We start from the raw sequence: 16048 nt of genomic DNA, 5'->3' as shown, positions 1-16048 counted from the left end.
TCATATAAATATATGTATTTGGATGCTGGGGTGTGGGTGTTGGAATGGCTGGAAGGAGGTAAATAACATGGTGGAACTATAGCCTATGGTACCTTTGGAATTTGCTCTGTAGCTGCTCGTTGACTTGTGCCTTGGAGGTCTCCACCTTTCTGTATATACCTTGTATTGTATAATAAGGAAAGAACTGAAACTGTGGAACTAGAATCCTTAACAATTTTTGAAATTACCTATATGACTGCTTGTTGAGCTGTACATCGGGAGAGGACACCTTTCTGTATGTATGTTACATTTTACCAAAAAAAAAAAAAAAAAAAAAATCCATGAAGTGTAGGGGATTCCTCCCTTTACAGATGGGGAAATCTGAGGCACAGAGTAATTAAAGCCTTGTCCAAGGCTGCATAGTTGGGCTCTAGTCTCACAGCTCTTTACGCACTTCTTAAACTGAAAGTGTTGTGTGGAAACAGTGCCTAGAAAGGAGACTTCCAGGCCAATCCACTCCCACCCCACCCCCATTTAGTGTTTGTAGTCATTTGAATTTAAGTGCCATTGGGTGGGTTGTGTACCACTGTTGCCAACTCCTCTTCTAGGAGTTTGCAACCTTTTGAATGTGAACTCTGGGTGCTCTCAGCTCACAATAGTTGTCATCTTCTTATGATCTTTGGGCAGGTGGACAGGTGTTTTGGGTAATGAATGCTGGTTGAAACACCTTTGCACCAGCTTGTGTGGCTCCGGGTCAGCCCTCTCTTTGGAACCACTCTGCTTTAGATTCCTGCCTTGAAAATTTTTTAGTATATAATCCTTTTTCCCACCTGGATTAACCTAAAGACTTCTTTCTGATTAAGATTGGTAGCTTCAAATCTGAGATTGACTGATGTGATTAGGCAGAGTAGTTTTAAATTGAGGTTTAGGCATACAGCTTAGATTTTTCTGTTTCTGCTTTATGTAAACACAGCCTTCATTTTCCCTTTTTTTAAAAAACAAAGAGTAACAAAACTGGAAATGTCTTGAAGGGAAAGGTAATTTTTGCACATTCTTAGAAGGTAAACTGTTATAAGAGTGGCTGATTGCAGTTCCCTGCCACCCCTCTTGCTGATCCTTTTGGTTTTCTGTCTTTTTGTTGACTGCACATTGTTATCAGGTCATTTTTACCTTTTAGTTTTGAAGTGTGCCTGTGCTATATGATTCATGGTTATAAAGTAATTATGGGAGGAAATCCCTAGAAAAGAACTTTTGAAGTCTGTGTTTCTTTTTAGTCACTGAAGTTCATGCTGCTTTTTAGTTTTTCACTCAGGTGGTTTTGGTCCATTTCTTATGAATTAGTAGCATTTTCAAAGCTCAGATGGTTTATATACTCTGTTGTTACTTCCAAGGAGTTGATTCTTTGAAGAAAAATTCTAACAGCCACTATTTATTGATTGTGGGCTGTCTCCTTGGCTCTCCTCCTAGAGAATATTCTTGTTACTTTTTGTTACATTGTAGCAGGGGTGATAAGGCATATGTAGAAGCTTCACTGATGAAATTGACTATGTACCATTAGAATTTGTGATAATCAAGGAAGTTTGGCTGAGGTGGGCCGAGGATTCTTCAAGAAGTGAGTACAAAGGTGTCACGGCTAAGGGAGGACACAGTGTGCTTGGGGAAGGGGTTGTGTGTTTGGAGACTGTCAGACAGTCTGGGGTCTTGGGGTGTCTGCACGGGATTTATCTGAGAAAAAGACTGGGACCAAATTTTTAATAGGTAAGCTGTGGACGGCTCCTTAAGGTTCTGCAAGTAGAAGAGGTGTAAATTCAGCAGTATTAGGTACATCTGGCAGTGTTGTTGTCCCGTGGGTTAGGGGAGAAAGTGGAAGACATGAAACCATTTAGGGAGTAATTGCAGTCATTTTAGGTGAGAGGTGATGAGGATCTGAAATCACCTGGGAAGGGATGAGTAGTTGGGAGCCATTGCAGAGGTGAAATCACTGTGCTGTGCTGTGGTGTGGGGCTGGGAGGAGAGCAGACCAAGGATTCAATCCTGGGAGAATTGTCATTAATAAGGAACCTCTGAGGAGGGAAGCAGGTTTGGTAGGTAGAAAGGTGAGTTTGACTTATTGACTTAAAAGTTTATTAGTGCCGTGTGAATGTATTTCAATAAAACTGAATTTAATAAAAAAAAAAAAAAAGTTTATTAGTGCCACCTCATTATTTGATATACCACAGAGTACTTTTTATTTTCTCCCTTTGCATTTAGATAGTAAATATTGCTTGGTGCATTATCAGTCATTATAACAAGAACATCTGAATAAAACTGTAAGCAGGTAAGGAGCTCTTATTTTGAATAGCATTGATGGAGATGCTGGTTTTCCTATTTTTAACATCCCAGCACTTTGCTTGTTATTCAACTGACTACTTCATAATAGCAACTAGATCAGAAATACATTTGGTCACACCATTGCAAGTTCTTATAATAGCATGTTTTCTTAAGGCAAATTTTATATGTAGTTGAAATTGGCTTTTACTTTATAAACAAAATGAAAATTACATTCTCATTTCAGTCTATAAGTTATCAGAGCTGGTACTCCTTCAGAAAACTAATGGTTTAAAGTAGAACATAAATAATTAACGGTTTGTAAAAAGCTGCAAGTTAACATGTAGAGGACCATTTAGCTTAGAAAAGGGAATATCAAGAAATTATTTTAAATAATGCAAAGTACTGTGTGTATACTATGAAAAACATGTCGTCTCAGTGTCCTTTTATGTCAGCAAATGTAAGGATTGGAAAATAAGCCCATAGAACTTGGTTATACACTTTGGAGGGTTTTAGCAGTTCATCATATGGTGTGGGAAGTGGTACAGCTATGGGCTTCCCCGGACATACCTGATACCTTGTGGGTTAGGGCTGGTGGTGACACCTGGAGGCTGATAATAGAACAAGATTACCTCCTGGTCTAAAAATCCTGCATTGCAGGTTCCCAGACATTTAAGATAACGTTTGGTGAATGGGCAGGGGTGAGAGAGATCTTAATTATGACTCTGATTATGAGGAAGCCATAGAATTATGCAGTGAAGGCTTTCAAAAAGTAATATGGTTTTCCTCTATTTTGTTGTTGAGACAGGCCTACTTTTCACTTCCTTCTTGCTCATACCCAATTTCATTTGGAGGTAGGGTATATACAAGTGGAAGCGTTTTCATTTCCTTCAAACCTTGAGACTGCTTTGGGAGCTAATTATTTTGTGGACTAACTTGTTTCTTTTTTGTAGCGAGTTTACCAATAAGGTTTATAATATATGTTTACTACAGATAAATAGAATAGTTTTAAAAATCAGTTCTTTGACTTGTGGACCACACTCCCTTTATCCACTATATGGATGGTTAAGAAGAAAAATGGGGACAAAAACTAAATGAAAAATAGGGTGGGGGGGGATGATTTGGGTGTTCTTTTTTACTTTTATTTTTTATTCTTATTTTTACTTTTTTCTGGTATGAGGAAAATGTTCAAAAAATAGGTTGGGATGATGAATGCAAAAATAAAAGTAAAAAAAAAAAACCAATGCTTTGAAATGGTGAAACCATTTTGAAAAGTGGCATATGGGAAAGTAAAGCTATGTTTTATTAAAGCAGTTCTTTTGGGGGAAGTCATGTCTTTGAATGATAAGCCACGGGCCATTATTAACTTAACAGAAAATAGGTGACCAAAAGGAGGAAGTGGCTTTTCTGTTGAAGACCACACAATACCAGTTCTCTCCCACTCCAAACACACAAACCCTCACAGTACTGCTTACCCAAAAGGATATCCTATGCAGTTTTTTTTTTTTAATGGTCTATTATGTTTATAGTTTTTATTACATTTATATTTTCTGTAATGGATAAATAGGCTTTTTATTTTTCCTTTCTGTTCAGGCACATTTAAAGGATATAGAGGTTTAAGGACAGAATACAAAACTAATGGAACATACTTTACTAACATCATCAAGTAAAAGCAAAGTTTCATGTAAGAGTGTTTTCTAGAGTCTCTGGATTACTCTTGTAGATGAAACCTCTGTGATCTTTGTGTTTCTGGCTCCTTCTTGTCTCAAATGTTCCTTTTATAAAAATATTCTCAAGGACTTTTGTATAGGTAGTTGAATCAATTATGTATCAAAACTGAACCTCAGTTCAGTTAAGGAAAACATAAAGATTCCTATGAATTAGGATTTCTGGTCATAATCAAGAGCTACTTTGCATACCTTTCTTAGATTTCTCATTCCAAATGTTGCAAAGTGGCTGTTGGCAAGTCACATTCTCTCCACAGACATATTTTCTTTGGTCTGCACATTGCTGGTCAGCTATTAAGAATGTTGTGATTTTATTTCTTTTGAAAAAATTAAGAAACAATTGACTAGGGCTAGGAGTCCCTGGCCTCTCTTTGCGAGGCCCAAGCTCTCAGCTCACTATTCCCCCCAGCTTTTCCTATTTTCTGTTTTCTTTTAAACCCATGTTTACGATATCTTCTTTGCCACCCCAGGCATCCTGAGCATCTGAGGGCCGCACTATAGATTTAATTATAGAAAGACCTGGAGGACTAGTCCTGAGGACCCCAGAGAAGTTTCTGGGCAGCTCCATTGTTACCAGTGCTCTAAGACCATATTTTTAGTTGTTGCTCTGGATCTGAAATGTTCAAATAGATAATAACTGTTACTAAACTGTTGCTTCTCTGTGTCCTTATCTGCATTGCATGTCATTTCCTAAAATATTTTGCTTTCTCATTACTAATCTGCTTCCTGGTGCTGCTCAGCTTCTTTTTAACTTCCATTTTCTTCCCTAGCCCAGTAGGGGGCGCTTAAAACCCCCCAGTATTTACTAATTTGCCTGGTCAATGGGAATTGTGAAAAATAAACACAGCTTTTTTTTCCCCCAAATATATTTAGCCACATAAATATAGCAAGCTTACTTTACCAAGCAAGTTTATCATAGCTTTTTGATTTTGTTCTTTTTGAGAAGGGATATTTGACCCAGAGTTGTGAGCAGGAAGCTGTTAAAAGGGTGGAAGGTAGATACAGAGAGTGAGAACCTTCCCAGCTCTTCCTCACTTTAGAGAATATCTTCTGAGTTTTGATTAAAATGTAATGAGCTCTGAGCACATCTGAAAGACATATTTTGGAATGTCAATAGTAAATAGAATTTTTGAATTCTATTTTTGTCTTCTATTAGCACATGTAAATGAATATGTTAAAGAAACTATGAGGAAATCTGGTAATGTTTTCTCATAACATTACCATATTAAAGACAGTATTAAAAACAATTTCTTTATTAGTACATCTACATTTAAACATGAAATATATACAGACATTACTTACAAAAATGTTTGGGAAGAACATTTGAAAGATGGGTTGAATGTCTTTCCGTCAGTTAATAGTAGAGAAAGAACTTGGTTTGGATAATGCACAAGCCAACAACCACATCATATATCTTCACATATTAAATTTATCTGTTTTCTGGAAGAGTATGAGGTATAAATTTTCAACTTCTCATTCATTATAAATCTTAGATTTTCTTTTTGTCAAGTCTATTTGCTTTCTAAGAGAACTGCTTTTTTTTCTCCCTAGAGGCTGATGTATGTTGCTAGATTAGGGGGTGTGTGTTTCTGTTTACCAGTCACTCACTGTATTTTTTCCCCATACTATTTAGCAGGGAAGGTTGCTGGTAACACATGTCAGTATCTGCCTTCCCTCGGTAGAGTTCACTTAAAACTATTCAAGCTCATTAAATGGCTTAAGAAGTCTTCGTATAAAACATATTTAACATCTATCATATATCATCCTCAGAATTCTATCAGGAAAAAATTACATTTTTATTGTAAAGTGCATAACTCGTATTTGCATTCCTTTGAAATGCCATGAGATAAGTAGGGTACTTCTTAAGTGATTATCTGGGTATCTTCTTATTCTGCTTCAGATTTGAGAAAACTTGACTTTTTCACTACAAAAAGTCTTCTTGCCCTTTATCAAACTGTGCCTGCATTTCAGTTATCTTTAACAAATTTAAAAAATTCACATAACTTACTAATTTAATTCTTGTTTTTAGAGAAAGAAGATGTCTCTTGGATTTGTTTTTGATTGCTTCCTTTTTTTTTTTTTTTACTATTTTAAATTCTACCTTAACTGACCAGTGGTTATAAATTTAAAGCTTCTATTTTGATGGAATAGGCTTGAATAATGTTTGTATCTTTTTTTTTTTTTTTTTAACTAACAGGAAGAAAGATATCTGTTTTAAGAGAGAAACCCATTGACGGACATTTTTTTCCTTTGATGTTACAAAACAGCATGGAAACTAACATTTAATTTTATCGTTTTACTAAATTGGATAGTAATGCCTAGAGATGACACTTACTGTCATGGGTATGTTTCTTATTCATTCCTCTTGTCGTGTAATTGAAAATTATAATATGCATACATGGACCTTATTTGAAAGGCAGTAGGAATTTATAAAGTATCCGTGCTTTCATGAATTGTATTTCCCCTTTTGGATTTGGAAGTTTCTATGTCATTCTGAGATTTTAATGGAATGTGCAGTTTCTTACATAAGATTTCTCTAAATGGTTGACACAGAAAGAAATAAATAATGGGGTCCAGGCATACATTTGCAGCAGACAGTAGCAGAGTGAATTCTTTCACATAGTGCAAGATTTCTTTTGATTGGCAGGTGTAATGAGCTTCCGTTTGACTCTTCGTGTAGGGGATTCTGGCGATGTGGTAAGGCACAAAACAGACAATAAAGACAAACATGATGCTGAATATGTTGCGGCTGGATTTCTTCTTGACCGAAATAGAATTCCTTCTGGACTTAAGGTGGGACTTAAAGATTTTCTTTGTGATGGCAGTATAGAAAATGATCAGCAAAAAAAATACCATCCAGAACATGCCCACAAAGATATAGTTGGACACTTTGTGCCACTTCAGTCCCAGTTCATTTTTAAGTTCCATACATTTTATACGTGTCACCTCCTTAATGCTCTGGTTGGTCAGAATCATGTTTGGAATAGCAAGAAGGAGCATCAGCAGCCACACCGTCACGGACAGGACTTTGCTGTAATTCACCGAATGGATGAAAGAAGTCCAGAGAGACCTTACAATTTTGTAATATCTGTCAAAGCTGATGAGCCCGAAGAAGACGATGCTGACGTACATGTTGACATAGAAGAGCACTGCAGAAACCCTACAGACAAACACGTTCAGCTGCCAGGGGCCCAGGCCAGAATCTCTGAGAATCTTGAAAGGAAAAGTCAGGCTCATCAGAAAGTCGGCAACAACAATGTTTTTGAGATAGACGATGAAACTCTTGGAGCTGGGCACATAAAAGAATATCCATCCTGACACTCCATTGAACAGGATCCCTGCTATGAAGACCATGCAGTACAGCACAGGAATGATTTGCTGAGTTATCAGGGTGTTCCTGGAGCAGGACTTTTCCGGGGATTGGGTAGTGGTTGAATTGTTCATTTTGTAACTTCTGAAGGCAAAAGCCTAGAAAGAGATGTGAGCCAGTCACTCAAAGGGCACTTTACGGCCTCCAAGTCATTACCGAGTCATAAAACAAAGAGCAGTGAATAAAGTCAAACCCACCAAGTTCTTGAAACTAAGTTTTGGCTTATATAATTTAAGCATCTGTTTCTTTTTTTGTAGGAATGAGAGGGAAGAATAAGCCAGATAGGTGATAGGGAAGAAATATTGGAGAAGGGGGCGGGGGGGCAATCTGAGTAACTTTTAAGTAATATGGAGATCAACATTTCCCTAAAATGATAATTCTAGGAAATATTCATATAAATATAGTCTCAAAATGTAATAACAATTGTGAAACAAGTAAATTAATCTGCTTCATTTTTTTCAGAACTCTAATATGTTGTTTCACCTGAGTTGTGTGATTTCCACCCCCAATGGTTAATTTTTTCTGTATTCATAAAAATGAGTTCAAATGTTTGCATAACATTTTTTAAAGCTATGCATTCCATGGATTGACACAGCTCTTTTTCAAAAAAAATCTTTGTGGTTACATATACAACATAAAATTGTCCATCTTAACCACTTTGAAGTAGACAGTTCAGTGGTGTTAATTACATTCACCGTGTTACGCTATCACCACCACCATCCGTTACCAAAACTTCTCCATTGCAGACCTTAATTTAAAAAAAATCTAGCCTGCACTTCTGTTGGGCATAGGACAATGTCTTACAAGCATACACATCCAAATGTTAACTGGTATTTTTGCTATGGGTTTATGGTTGACTTCAAAATGGTGCTTTTCTGTGGTTTTTTTTTTTTTCCAATTGGAAAACTGATTTGCATTATTTTTATAAATTAGACAACAAACACAAATAAACTAGTGATGAAAGTACCTTAAAAGAGACCAGAGAAATGCCTTTCAAAGTACATTCAAGATTTGTGCTGGCCAATATGATAGCCACTAGTTATACATGGCTATTGAGCACTTGAATTGTGGCCTGTCCAAACTGAGATGTGCTGTGAGTGTAAAATAACTGGATTTTACAGATCTAAAATGAAAACAAGATTGTAAAATATCTCATTAATATGCTGAAATAATATTTTACAAATAATTCTATTAAAGAACTATTGATATTAATTTCATTTAATTTTACTCTTTTTTTAACATGGCTACCAGAATTTTTAAATTACATATGTGACTTGCATATATTTTTATTGGAAAACACTGTACTAGATATAACCTATATGTTAGGAAATCTTGTACGTTCTTCGTTGATGTCAGAAATATTGTTAGGGCAGAGGGAAGATTAGAATTTATTAAAGATGTTATTTGATATGTAAAAACAGGTATTTATTGCCAGTTTTATATGTGATTAATAGCGCTGTGCTGCTTTAAATCCTCCAGCGTAAAGTCCTAACTCTTTAACATTGCTCAGGAGTCTCTTCTTGGCCTGATCTCTGCTTTCTCAACTCTCAGTAGTGAGTTCCTGCTGTCCTGAACCTTTCTGCCTCCCTTGTTTCCATTTGTTTCCCCTTGGAACTTTGTACAATGTTTCATTTGTGTGGAAAATTCTCTCTGGGTTTTGTCTGGCTAACTTCTCTCCATCCTCCCAAGTCTCAGTTGGGCTGAGCTGGTGATAGGGTCCCTCTCTGTGTGCTCATGACTCTCTTCTCCTGTCACACACTCGTTGCCCTTGTGTTTGCTTTTTGTTTCTTCTTCTACTTTAAGCTCTTCAGGGGAGAGAAACTATGTCCTTTTCTGCCATTGTATTCCTGGCATAATATTTTGGACATAAAATGCTTAGTGTATTTGCGAAATAAGTGGATATGCAATTTGGGAATACAAGACATGAATCTCAGTGCTTAAGAAAGTTGTATCTAATCAGATGTCAGAAGAAAGGAAGAGATTAAATCAGTAATCAAAAAACCTCCCAATAAAGAAAAGCCCAGGACCAGATGACCTCACAGGGAAATTCTACCAAGCATTCCGAGAAGAATTATCATGAATCCTGCTCAAACTCTTCCACAAAATGGAAGAGGAGGGATACTCCTTAATTTATTCTGTGAGGCACATATCACCCTCAGAACAAAGCTAAATAAAGTTATAAGAAAAGAGAGTTACAGATTTCTTATGAATATAGATGCAAAAATCTTCAGCAAAATATTAGCACATCAAAAGAATTATATGCCATGATAAAGTGTTAGAGAAGATGTGGAGAACTAGGAATGCTCATTCATTGCTGGTGGAATGAAAATGGTGCAGCCATTGTGGAAGATAGCTTGGCAGTTCTAAGCATACAATTACCATATGACCTGGCAATCCCACTTCTAAGTATCTACACAAAAGAATTGAAAGCAGGGACTCAAATAGATATTGATGTTCATAGTGGCATTATTCACGATTGCCAGAAGATGGAAACAACCCAAATGTCCATCAGCTGATGAACGGATAAACAAAATGTGGTATGTATATACAATGGAATATTATTCAACCATAAAAAGGAATGAAGTATTGATACATGAGACAACATGGATGAACCTTGAAGACATCACGCTGAGTTTTCGAAATAAGCCAGACAGAAAAGGAAAAATATTGTTATGATCTCACTGATGTGAAATAATTAGAATAAGCAAATTCATTGAGTCAGAATCTAAAATGTGGTTTACCAGGGGACAGGGTGGATGTTGGGAATAGGGTGGTAAGGCTTAAAATGTACAGAGTTTCTATTTGGGATGATAGAAACTTTTGGTAATGGATCATGGTGATGGTAGCACAGCATTGTGAATGTAGTTACCAACATTGAATTATGTCTTTGAGTGTAGCTAAAAGGTGAAATGTTACGTTCTATATATGGTACTAGAATACTAATTGAAAAAAAAAAATCCATGGAAATGCACAACACAACCAGCGAAACCTAAGTTAAACCATGGGGTATAGGCAGGAGTACAATGATAAAAATGTGCTTTTATTGATTATTATGAATGTACTACACATATGCAAGGTGTTAATTGGGTGGTGTATGGGAATTCTGCATTTTATGCATGCAGCTTCTCTAATTTTAAAAAATGCAGTTTGGGAATAGAAAACATGAATCTCTGCTCTTAAGAAATTTACATCTAATCAGGTAACGGGAGAACAGAAAGGTTGTGGAGGACAATGAGTTCGTTGGCTAGAGAATGTGTCTTGTTCATCTTTGTATGTCTGGTGCTTTATACTCATTGAAGGGCTGCGTCAGTAAGATTAAGGAAGTGTGAGAAAGTGGTATTTGTAAATATGGGATATGAAATTGTTACATTCTACCTTAAAAAATCACATCCATGCAAACTTGCGTTTTATTTCCCACACAAATATTTCTTGTTTCTGTGTACTCTTCCTTCATGTATGTCATATGACAAAACTAGAAATATCATTTCCAGTCCCTCAGTTTTTCTACTCATTGCACTTCTGTGGAAGGAAACGTTATCTCCAAATCACTTCTTCCATGAAGCCTTTCATTACCACTTTACTCCTTTTCCCTTTAGCCCCTGCACTCTTGGGTCTGGGCAGGAGGACTTGTAGTTGTTTGCTTCTTTCTGTATCTTCTCTGGCCCTCTGCATAGGATCATTCATATTTTAGATAGTGAGTGAGGGGAGGCTACATTTTCTACTTGTTTAGCTGTCCAGCGTGATAGTCTGTATCTAATAAATAATGTGTCTTGCCTCCAGAAGATTATTTACACTTTAGTCCGAGCCAGTCTCACAGAGGTAAAGAGGATACGTGCTGCTGCATGCTCACCAAGCTTAATTTGTGGTCCTTGTGCTGGGAGCACAAGCCCTGTTCAGTCACCCTGCATGGTAGGCTCTCAGTATTTGTTGGATTCCTTTGAGTTGACAATGTAAAATGAAAAAAATGTAGATATTGTCAATATATTTTGAAGAAGGGAGAGAAATACTGTGTAATTTGTAATCCCAGAGGAAATAGTGAAGAAATTCTCAGAAATGATTTAATAAGAGCCAAATTCCTTTACTTATAGACACCCATAAAAAGATGTTCTCTCAGTATGTCTGCATATAGCCTAATGAGATGGGTACAGAAATATGCTCTCAGATTGCTCAAGAGGCTGAGAATCTGATGCTCTGTGCCCTTTTAATGCACATCATTAATGCACATCATTAAAAGGGGTTGACTGATTCAGTGGTAGGCAGACTAATGGCTCTTAAAGATGAGCATAATTTAAGTCCTAGACCCCTGTGAGTATGTTATCTTATTTGGCAAGGGGGAAGGCGGTAGATGGAATTATGGGTGCTAATCAGCTGACTTGTGTTATGGAGATTACCCTGGATTATCCAAGTGGACTCAGTGTAATCACAAAGGTCTTTATAAGTGAAAGAGGGAGGCAGGAGAGTCAGAGTCAGATAAGGAGATGTGACAACAGAATCAAAGTCCGAGGGATGCATTGTGAGAAAGACTCCTTCGGCCATTGCTGGCATTGAAGATGGAAGGAAGCCATGAGCCAAGGAATGTGGCAGCTTCTAAAAGCTGGTAAAGACAAGAAAATAGGTTCTCCTGAGCCTCCAGAAGGGAATGCAGCCCTGCCAACACCTTGAGGAGGTATGCCTCTTGGAACAGAGTGAAGACTTGCTTGGGTCTTTTGCCCAAACATTTTCTTGCTGTTTTGGCATTTTTGAAGCAATTGCACGTTGAGGTCTGCGACATGCTGGTTGGAGGAATTGGTAGTGTATCACAGCTGCCTGTACCACTGTTTGATTTGCTACAGCAAATGCTCATGGTAGGGCCAATTTCTTCATCTTAAAGGAACTCAGAATGAGCAATGAGCTAAAAATAAATTTCAAGCACCCGTGGTAGTTGTTTTTGAGCTTTTAAATATTGCTTCCTGTAGTGGTGGTGTTGAAGGTAAGGTCATTCTGTCCTCTGGGTTTAGGTGTCTCAGACTGTGGCATCCTTTTCTGTGGGCCAGATGGAACCAACAACAGATAGTCGTGTGAAAAAGAAACTATCTTGAGGAAGCTAGGGCAGGTGAAGCCAAAAGGCAGGAATATATGTTGGATGAAAAACAGGACAATATTATTTAAAAAGGCATGTATCATTTTGGCCTTGAAATATCTGCTTCCTCTCTCTGTCTCTAGTATAGAGATGATTTAATGTCCTGATAAAGGGACCTACAGAAACTTCAAATCAGTTCACAAATGGAGGAAAAAGTCACCTACTGATGCTGATTTTATACAAAAAGTAAAAATGGATAAAAGATGATAACCCTTTACTTATTCTGAAGTTAACTATCTGAAAAAGAATCGGAAGAATCCAAAAGAATACAAAGAATCTGGCCCAACAACCTTTCCTCCTCTGCCCCAAGAGCTTACCCAGTTGATTCACTTTGTAACCAGCTTATCCCAGCCCATAAAAGGACTGCTGGGTGATGATAACCTTACAAACTGAAAAGCCAGGCAGCCTGGAGAGCCAGTTGGTGGGGAGGTGTTGCCAGCCTTGCCCATGGTAGTTATTTCTGAGATTATCTCTGGATTTCTGCAGTGGATGTCATCATGTTAACCTTGAGGCATTATGGATGAATTAAATGATGCTCCCTAAGTTCTTTTGACTGCATTTAAGAAAGATTTCTTTCAGCGGCTAAACTTTTTAAAAGGGGTACTTAGGAGTGTAAAATGTTCAACTTCTCATAAGTAGTTCTCTTTACTGCCCCATAAATGCAGGTAAATGAGGTATCATTTCACTGCAAATGAAAATGAAAGGGCAGGAAATGTTTTAGTCTATCTACCATCACTTTGGAGTCTTTGGTAACATATTAAAGAACATGGCAGTATGGGATTAATGAGGCTAAAAGGCATCTATTAAAGTTCAATAGGAATGTTTAAATTGCTATCACTTAAGTTTTTGCAAGGATAGACTATCAATGCCAAAGATGCATTCTGATCTGGGTAATGAGTGCGCATGATCCTTAGTGCAATCTAAGATCTTAGAGGCTGAATTAAAAATGTTTTTAAGTTGTAGAGTATTACAACCTCAAGGCTCTCTTTTAGAGCAGAAAGCTGGTTGATCAAGTGCTATATACAAAGCAATGCACATCCCAGAAATACATTCATCTTAGTAAAACATGTTTAGCGCATCTTCTGTATGATTACACACAATGAACTGTTTTTCTCTTATATGTGGACCACCTTTCACCATCCTATTGGTGTGCCATAATTCTTTCTCTGAAAAAGAAAAATTTTTCGTTCATAGCATTTTGATGAAATTAACAAAGCTCTTAATGATAATTTTGTTTTCAATTACCTTAAAAAATTCTTGTGTAATATGCAGTCTCCTTTCAGTGAAGTAATTTAGCCCAGTGAATGCCTGTCATCTTGAAGTGGCCAAAGCATTTCTTCAACAGAGAGCCTATATTACACAGAAAAAATGAAGAATTAAGTCGAATGTGAGTACCAGATTGTTGTTATTGGGGAAGTATGTCTGGTAGCAAAGTATTTACTTTTTAAATACAGCTTGTGTAACTGTGAAATCTTTCAACATGTACATTTTGTTGTTTGTTTTATTAAACTTGGTCTTGGTTGTCCTTGTTGATGATTATTGATTTGGTTGCTAAGTCTTTTGGGAAACAAACTCTTTACTTGGGGGTGTTGGGCATGCAGTGTTTTTGATTGTTACTTTATCCACCCACCCTACCCCAGTGGTTATGTATGCTTAAATGAGTTCATTAAATTACTGAATTTGGTTAACAGTTATCATTTCAGATGGAAAAACATAGGCCTAATGCAGGGTTTTTTAACCATGGCACTATTGACATTTTGAACTAGATAATTCTTTGTTGTGGGGGGCTGTCTTGTGCTATGTAGGATGGTTAGCAGTATCTCTGGCCTCTGCATACTAGATGCCAGTAGCACTGCTCTCCCAAGTTGTGACAATCTAAAATGTCTCTCTAGATATTGCCCGAAGTCCCTTGGGAAGCAACTGGTTGAGAACCACTGTCTTATTAGGTGTTATGTGTAGTTTCTAGAGGTAACACCAGAAAGTTGTACTGTCTGATGGGAAGAGGACAAGTTTGACAGAATGGTGGTTGGATTGGGTTCTGTCTAGGTCTCGATCATCACCTTTCTGAATTCTTTAAACTAGTGCTTCTCAAACTTTAATGTGCATACACATCACCTGAGGATCTTGTTCAAATGAGGACTTGTTAAAATGATATTTATGCTGTTGGTCCAAGGATCACTCTTTGTAGCCATTTTTTTTTTTTTTTTTTTTTATCTTTTTCAGACTTGGTACTCAGGAAACAATTAATAAATGTTTTTGGTGAAGAAGGTGGGAGCTTGTTTTTCTTTGCTGTAGTTGGGACTTTAGACAGGAAGAAGCTACATTTTCGGTAGTTTGAAATCGAGGATCTTTTCAGGGTTTATTCATTACAGATTTCATCATAATCATCGCATCTTTGTGGTCTCTTAGGAATGTAAATAGACATTTTATAGAAACTTACTTGAGAACTTGTGATGATGAATATCCTAAGTATACCTAAAGTCTTCTTAAAAGGCCTTAAGAGTCTCTTTAGAAACAGAACCAAAGAGGTTAAATTCTCTGTGGAGTAAAAACGTATATGACCCAGGACAGTGCTTTCTGTGCTGAAGCACTTACTGGTTGGGAATGATATATTCTAACTTGTCCCGTGCTTTCGCTAGGAAGGGAAGGAGAAACAAGAAGTGGGATGGGGCTGTTGGTCTTTAGCTATGTCTTGTGATATTCTAATTCTTAAAGAAATTTCTAATCAAGTATGCCTGAATATTGCTATCTGTTATCATATGTGACTGGTGCATTGGTGTTACCAACATTAATTTCTGTATTTTTAAAAAAATTTAGTACGTTTGAAATATTTCATAATTAGAAATAAAAATGGATATGCAGAATGCATTGCTTGCAAATCACCCTTTTAACAGCACCCACCTCTGTTGAGCATTTTCATTCTTGTTCTTTGTTCAGTTTTTATAAAGTGGCAATCCTGATATTTCTTCCTCCCTCCTTCCCATCCAAACATCAAAAGCTTTAATCCAAGGTGCCCCAGACCTTTTACTATAAGATAAATATTTGTTTTCTGGATGATTCTTACCTTAATAGAAAATAAAAGAGACGTGTATAATCATTGTGTACATCTTGAAACTTACTAACGCCACTTTCCTATTACTGCTGCTGCTATCTACGTTGCCCTAACATGTAGCTCTTACTTATTTATTTTTTGTGCCAGATATCCTATATGGTTTCTGGAGCAGTTAGAATGGATTGGATAGAAGGGCATTTATGTTTGGGATGCTTATTTGGTACTGTAGTCTTGTTCTATATTACTTTATATTATTTAAATGTTTTCTGTTTTTCATGTTTAAAAATATTTTGTACTGTATAATGGTATTATTTAATTTTAAGTCTTTCGTGAAGCTCCTGGGTTTTCTTCTTCCATGCTTGGCTGGATATTTTAGAATTTCTTGCACTCTGACTTTTGACCTTGTCGCTCTCCCCTCACATTGTGACTTCTTGGGCATGGGTGAACAATGCTTTCTGCTTCTAGGTCCCAGGCCTCTTTGGGAAGGCATCATT

The 16048-nt window shown here is 37.0% G+C and overlaps 1 protein-coding gene across 5 annotated transcripts in view; it reads right to left on the bottom strand.

The window, feature by feature from the left end:
- Window positions 1–6136: 6136 nt before the first annotated feature.
- The window catches only part of P2RY14 (purinergic receptor P2Y14), a 56372-nt gene continuing 46460 nt past the window's right edge, over window positions 6137–16048 (bottom strand). For 3 of the 5 annotated variants that reach the window (XM_037842540.1, XM_037842546.1, XM_037842531.1), the window contains 2 exons: window positions 13748–13852; window positions 6137–7481 (listed from right to left, as the gene is read on the bottom strand). In XM_037842540.1, the coding sequence (XP_037698468.1) occupies window positions 6441–7457 (1017 nt within the window). In that variant the 5' untranslated portion in view covers window positions 7458–7481; window positions 13748–13852 and the 3' untranslated portion in view covers window positions 6137–6440. Of the gene's footprint in view, window positions 7482–10347; window positions 13669–13747; window positions 13853–16048 lie in introns of those variants that run through there. The other 2 variants (XR_005217812.1, XM_037842526.1) reach the window with 2 other exon arrangements.

This window comes from Choloepus didactylus, chromosome 1 (genome assembly GCF_015220235.1).
Source record: "Choloepus didactylus isolate mChoDid1 chromosome 1, mChoDid1.pri, whole genome shotgun sequence".
In the NCBI taxonomy this organism is placed as follows: domain Eukaryota; kingdom Metazoa; phylum Chordata; class Mammalia; order Pilosa; family Megalonychidae; genus Choloepus; species Choloepus didactylus.
The sequence above is the reverse complement of the archived record's forward strand: the minus strand, read 5'-3'. Positions and strand labels throughout refer to the sequence as shown.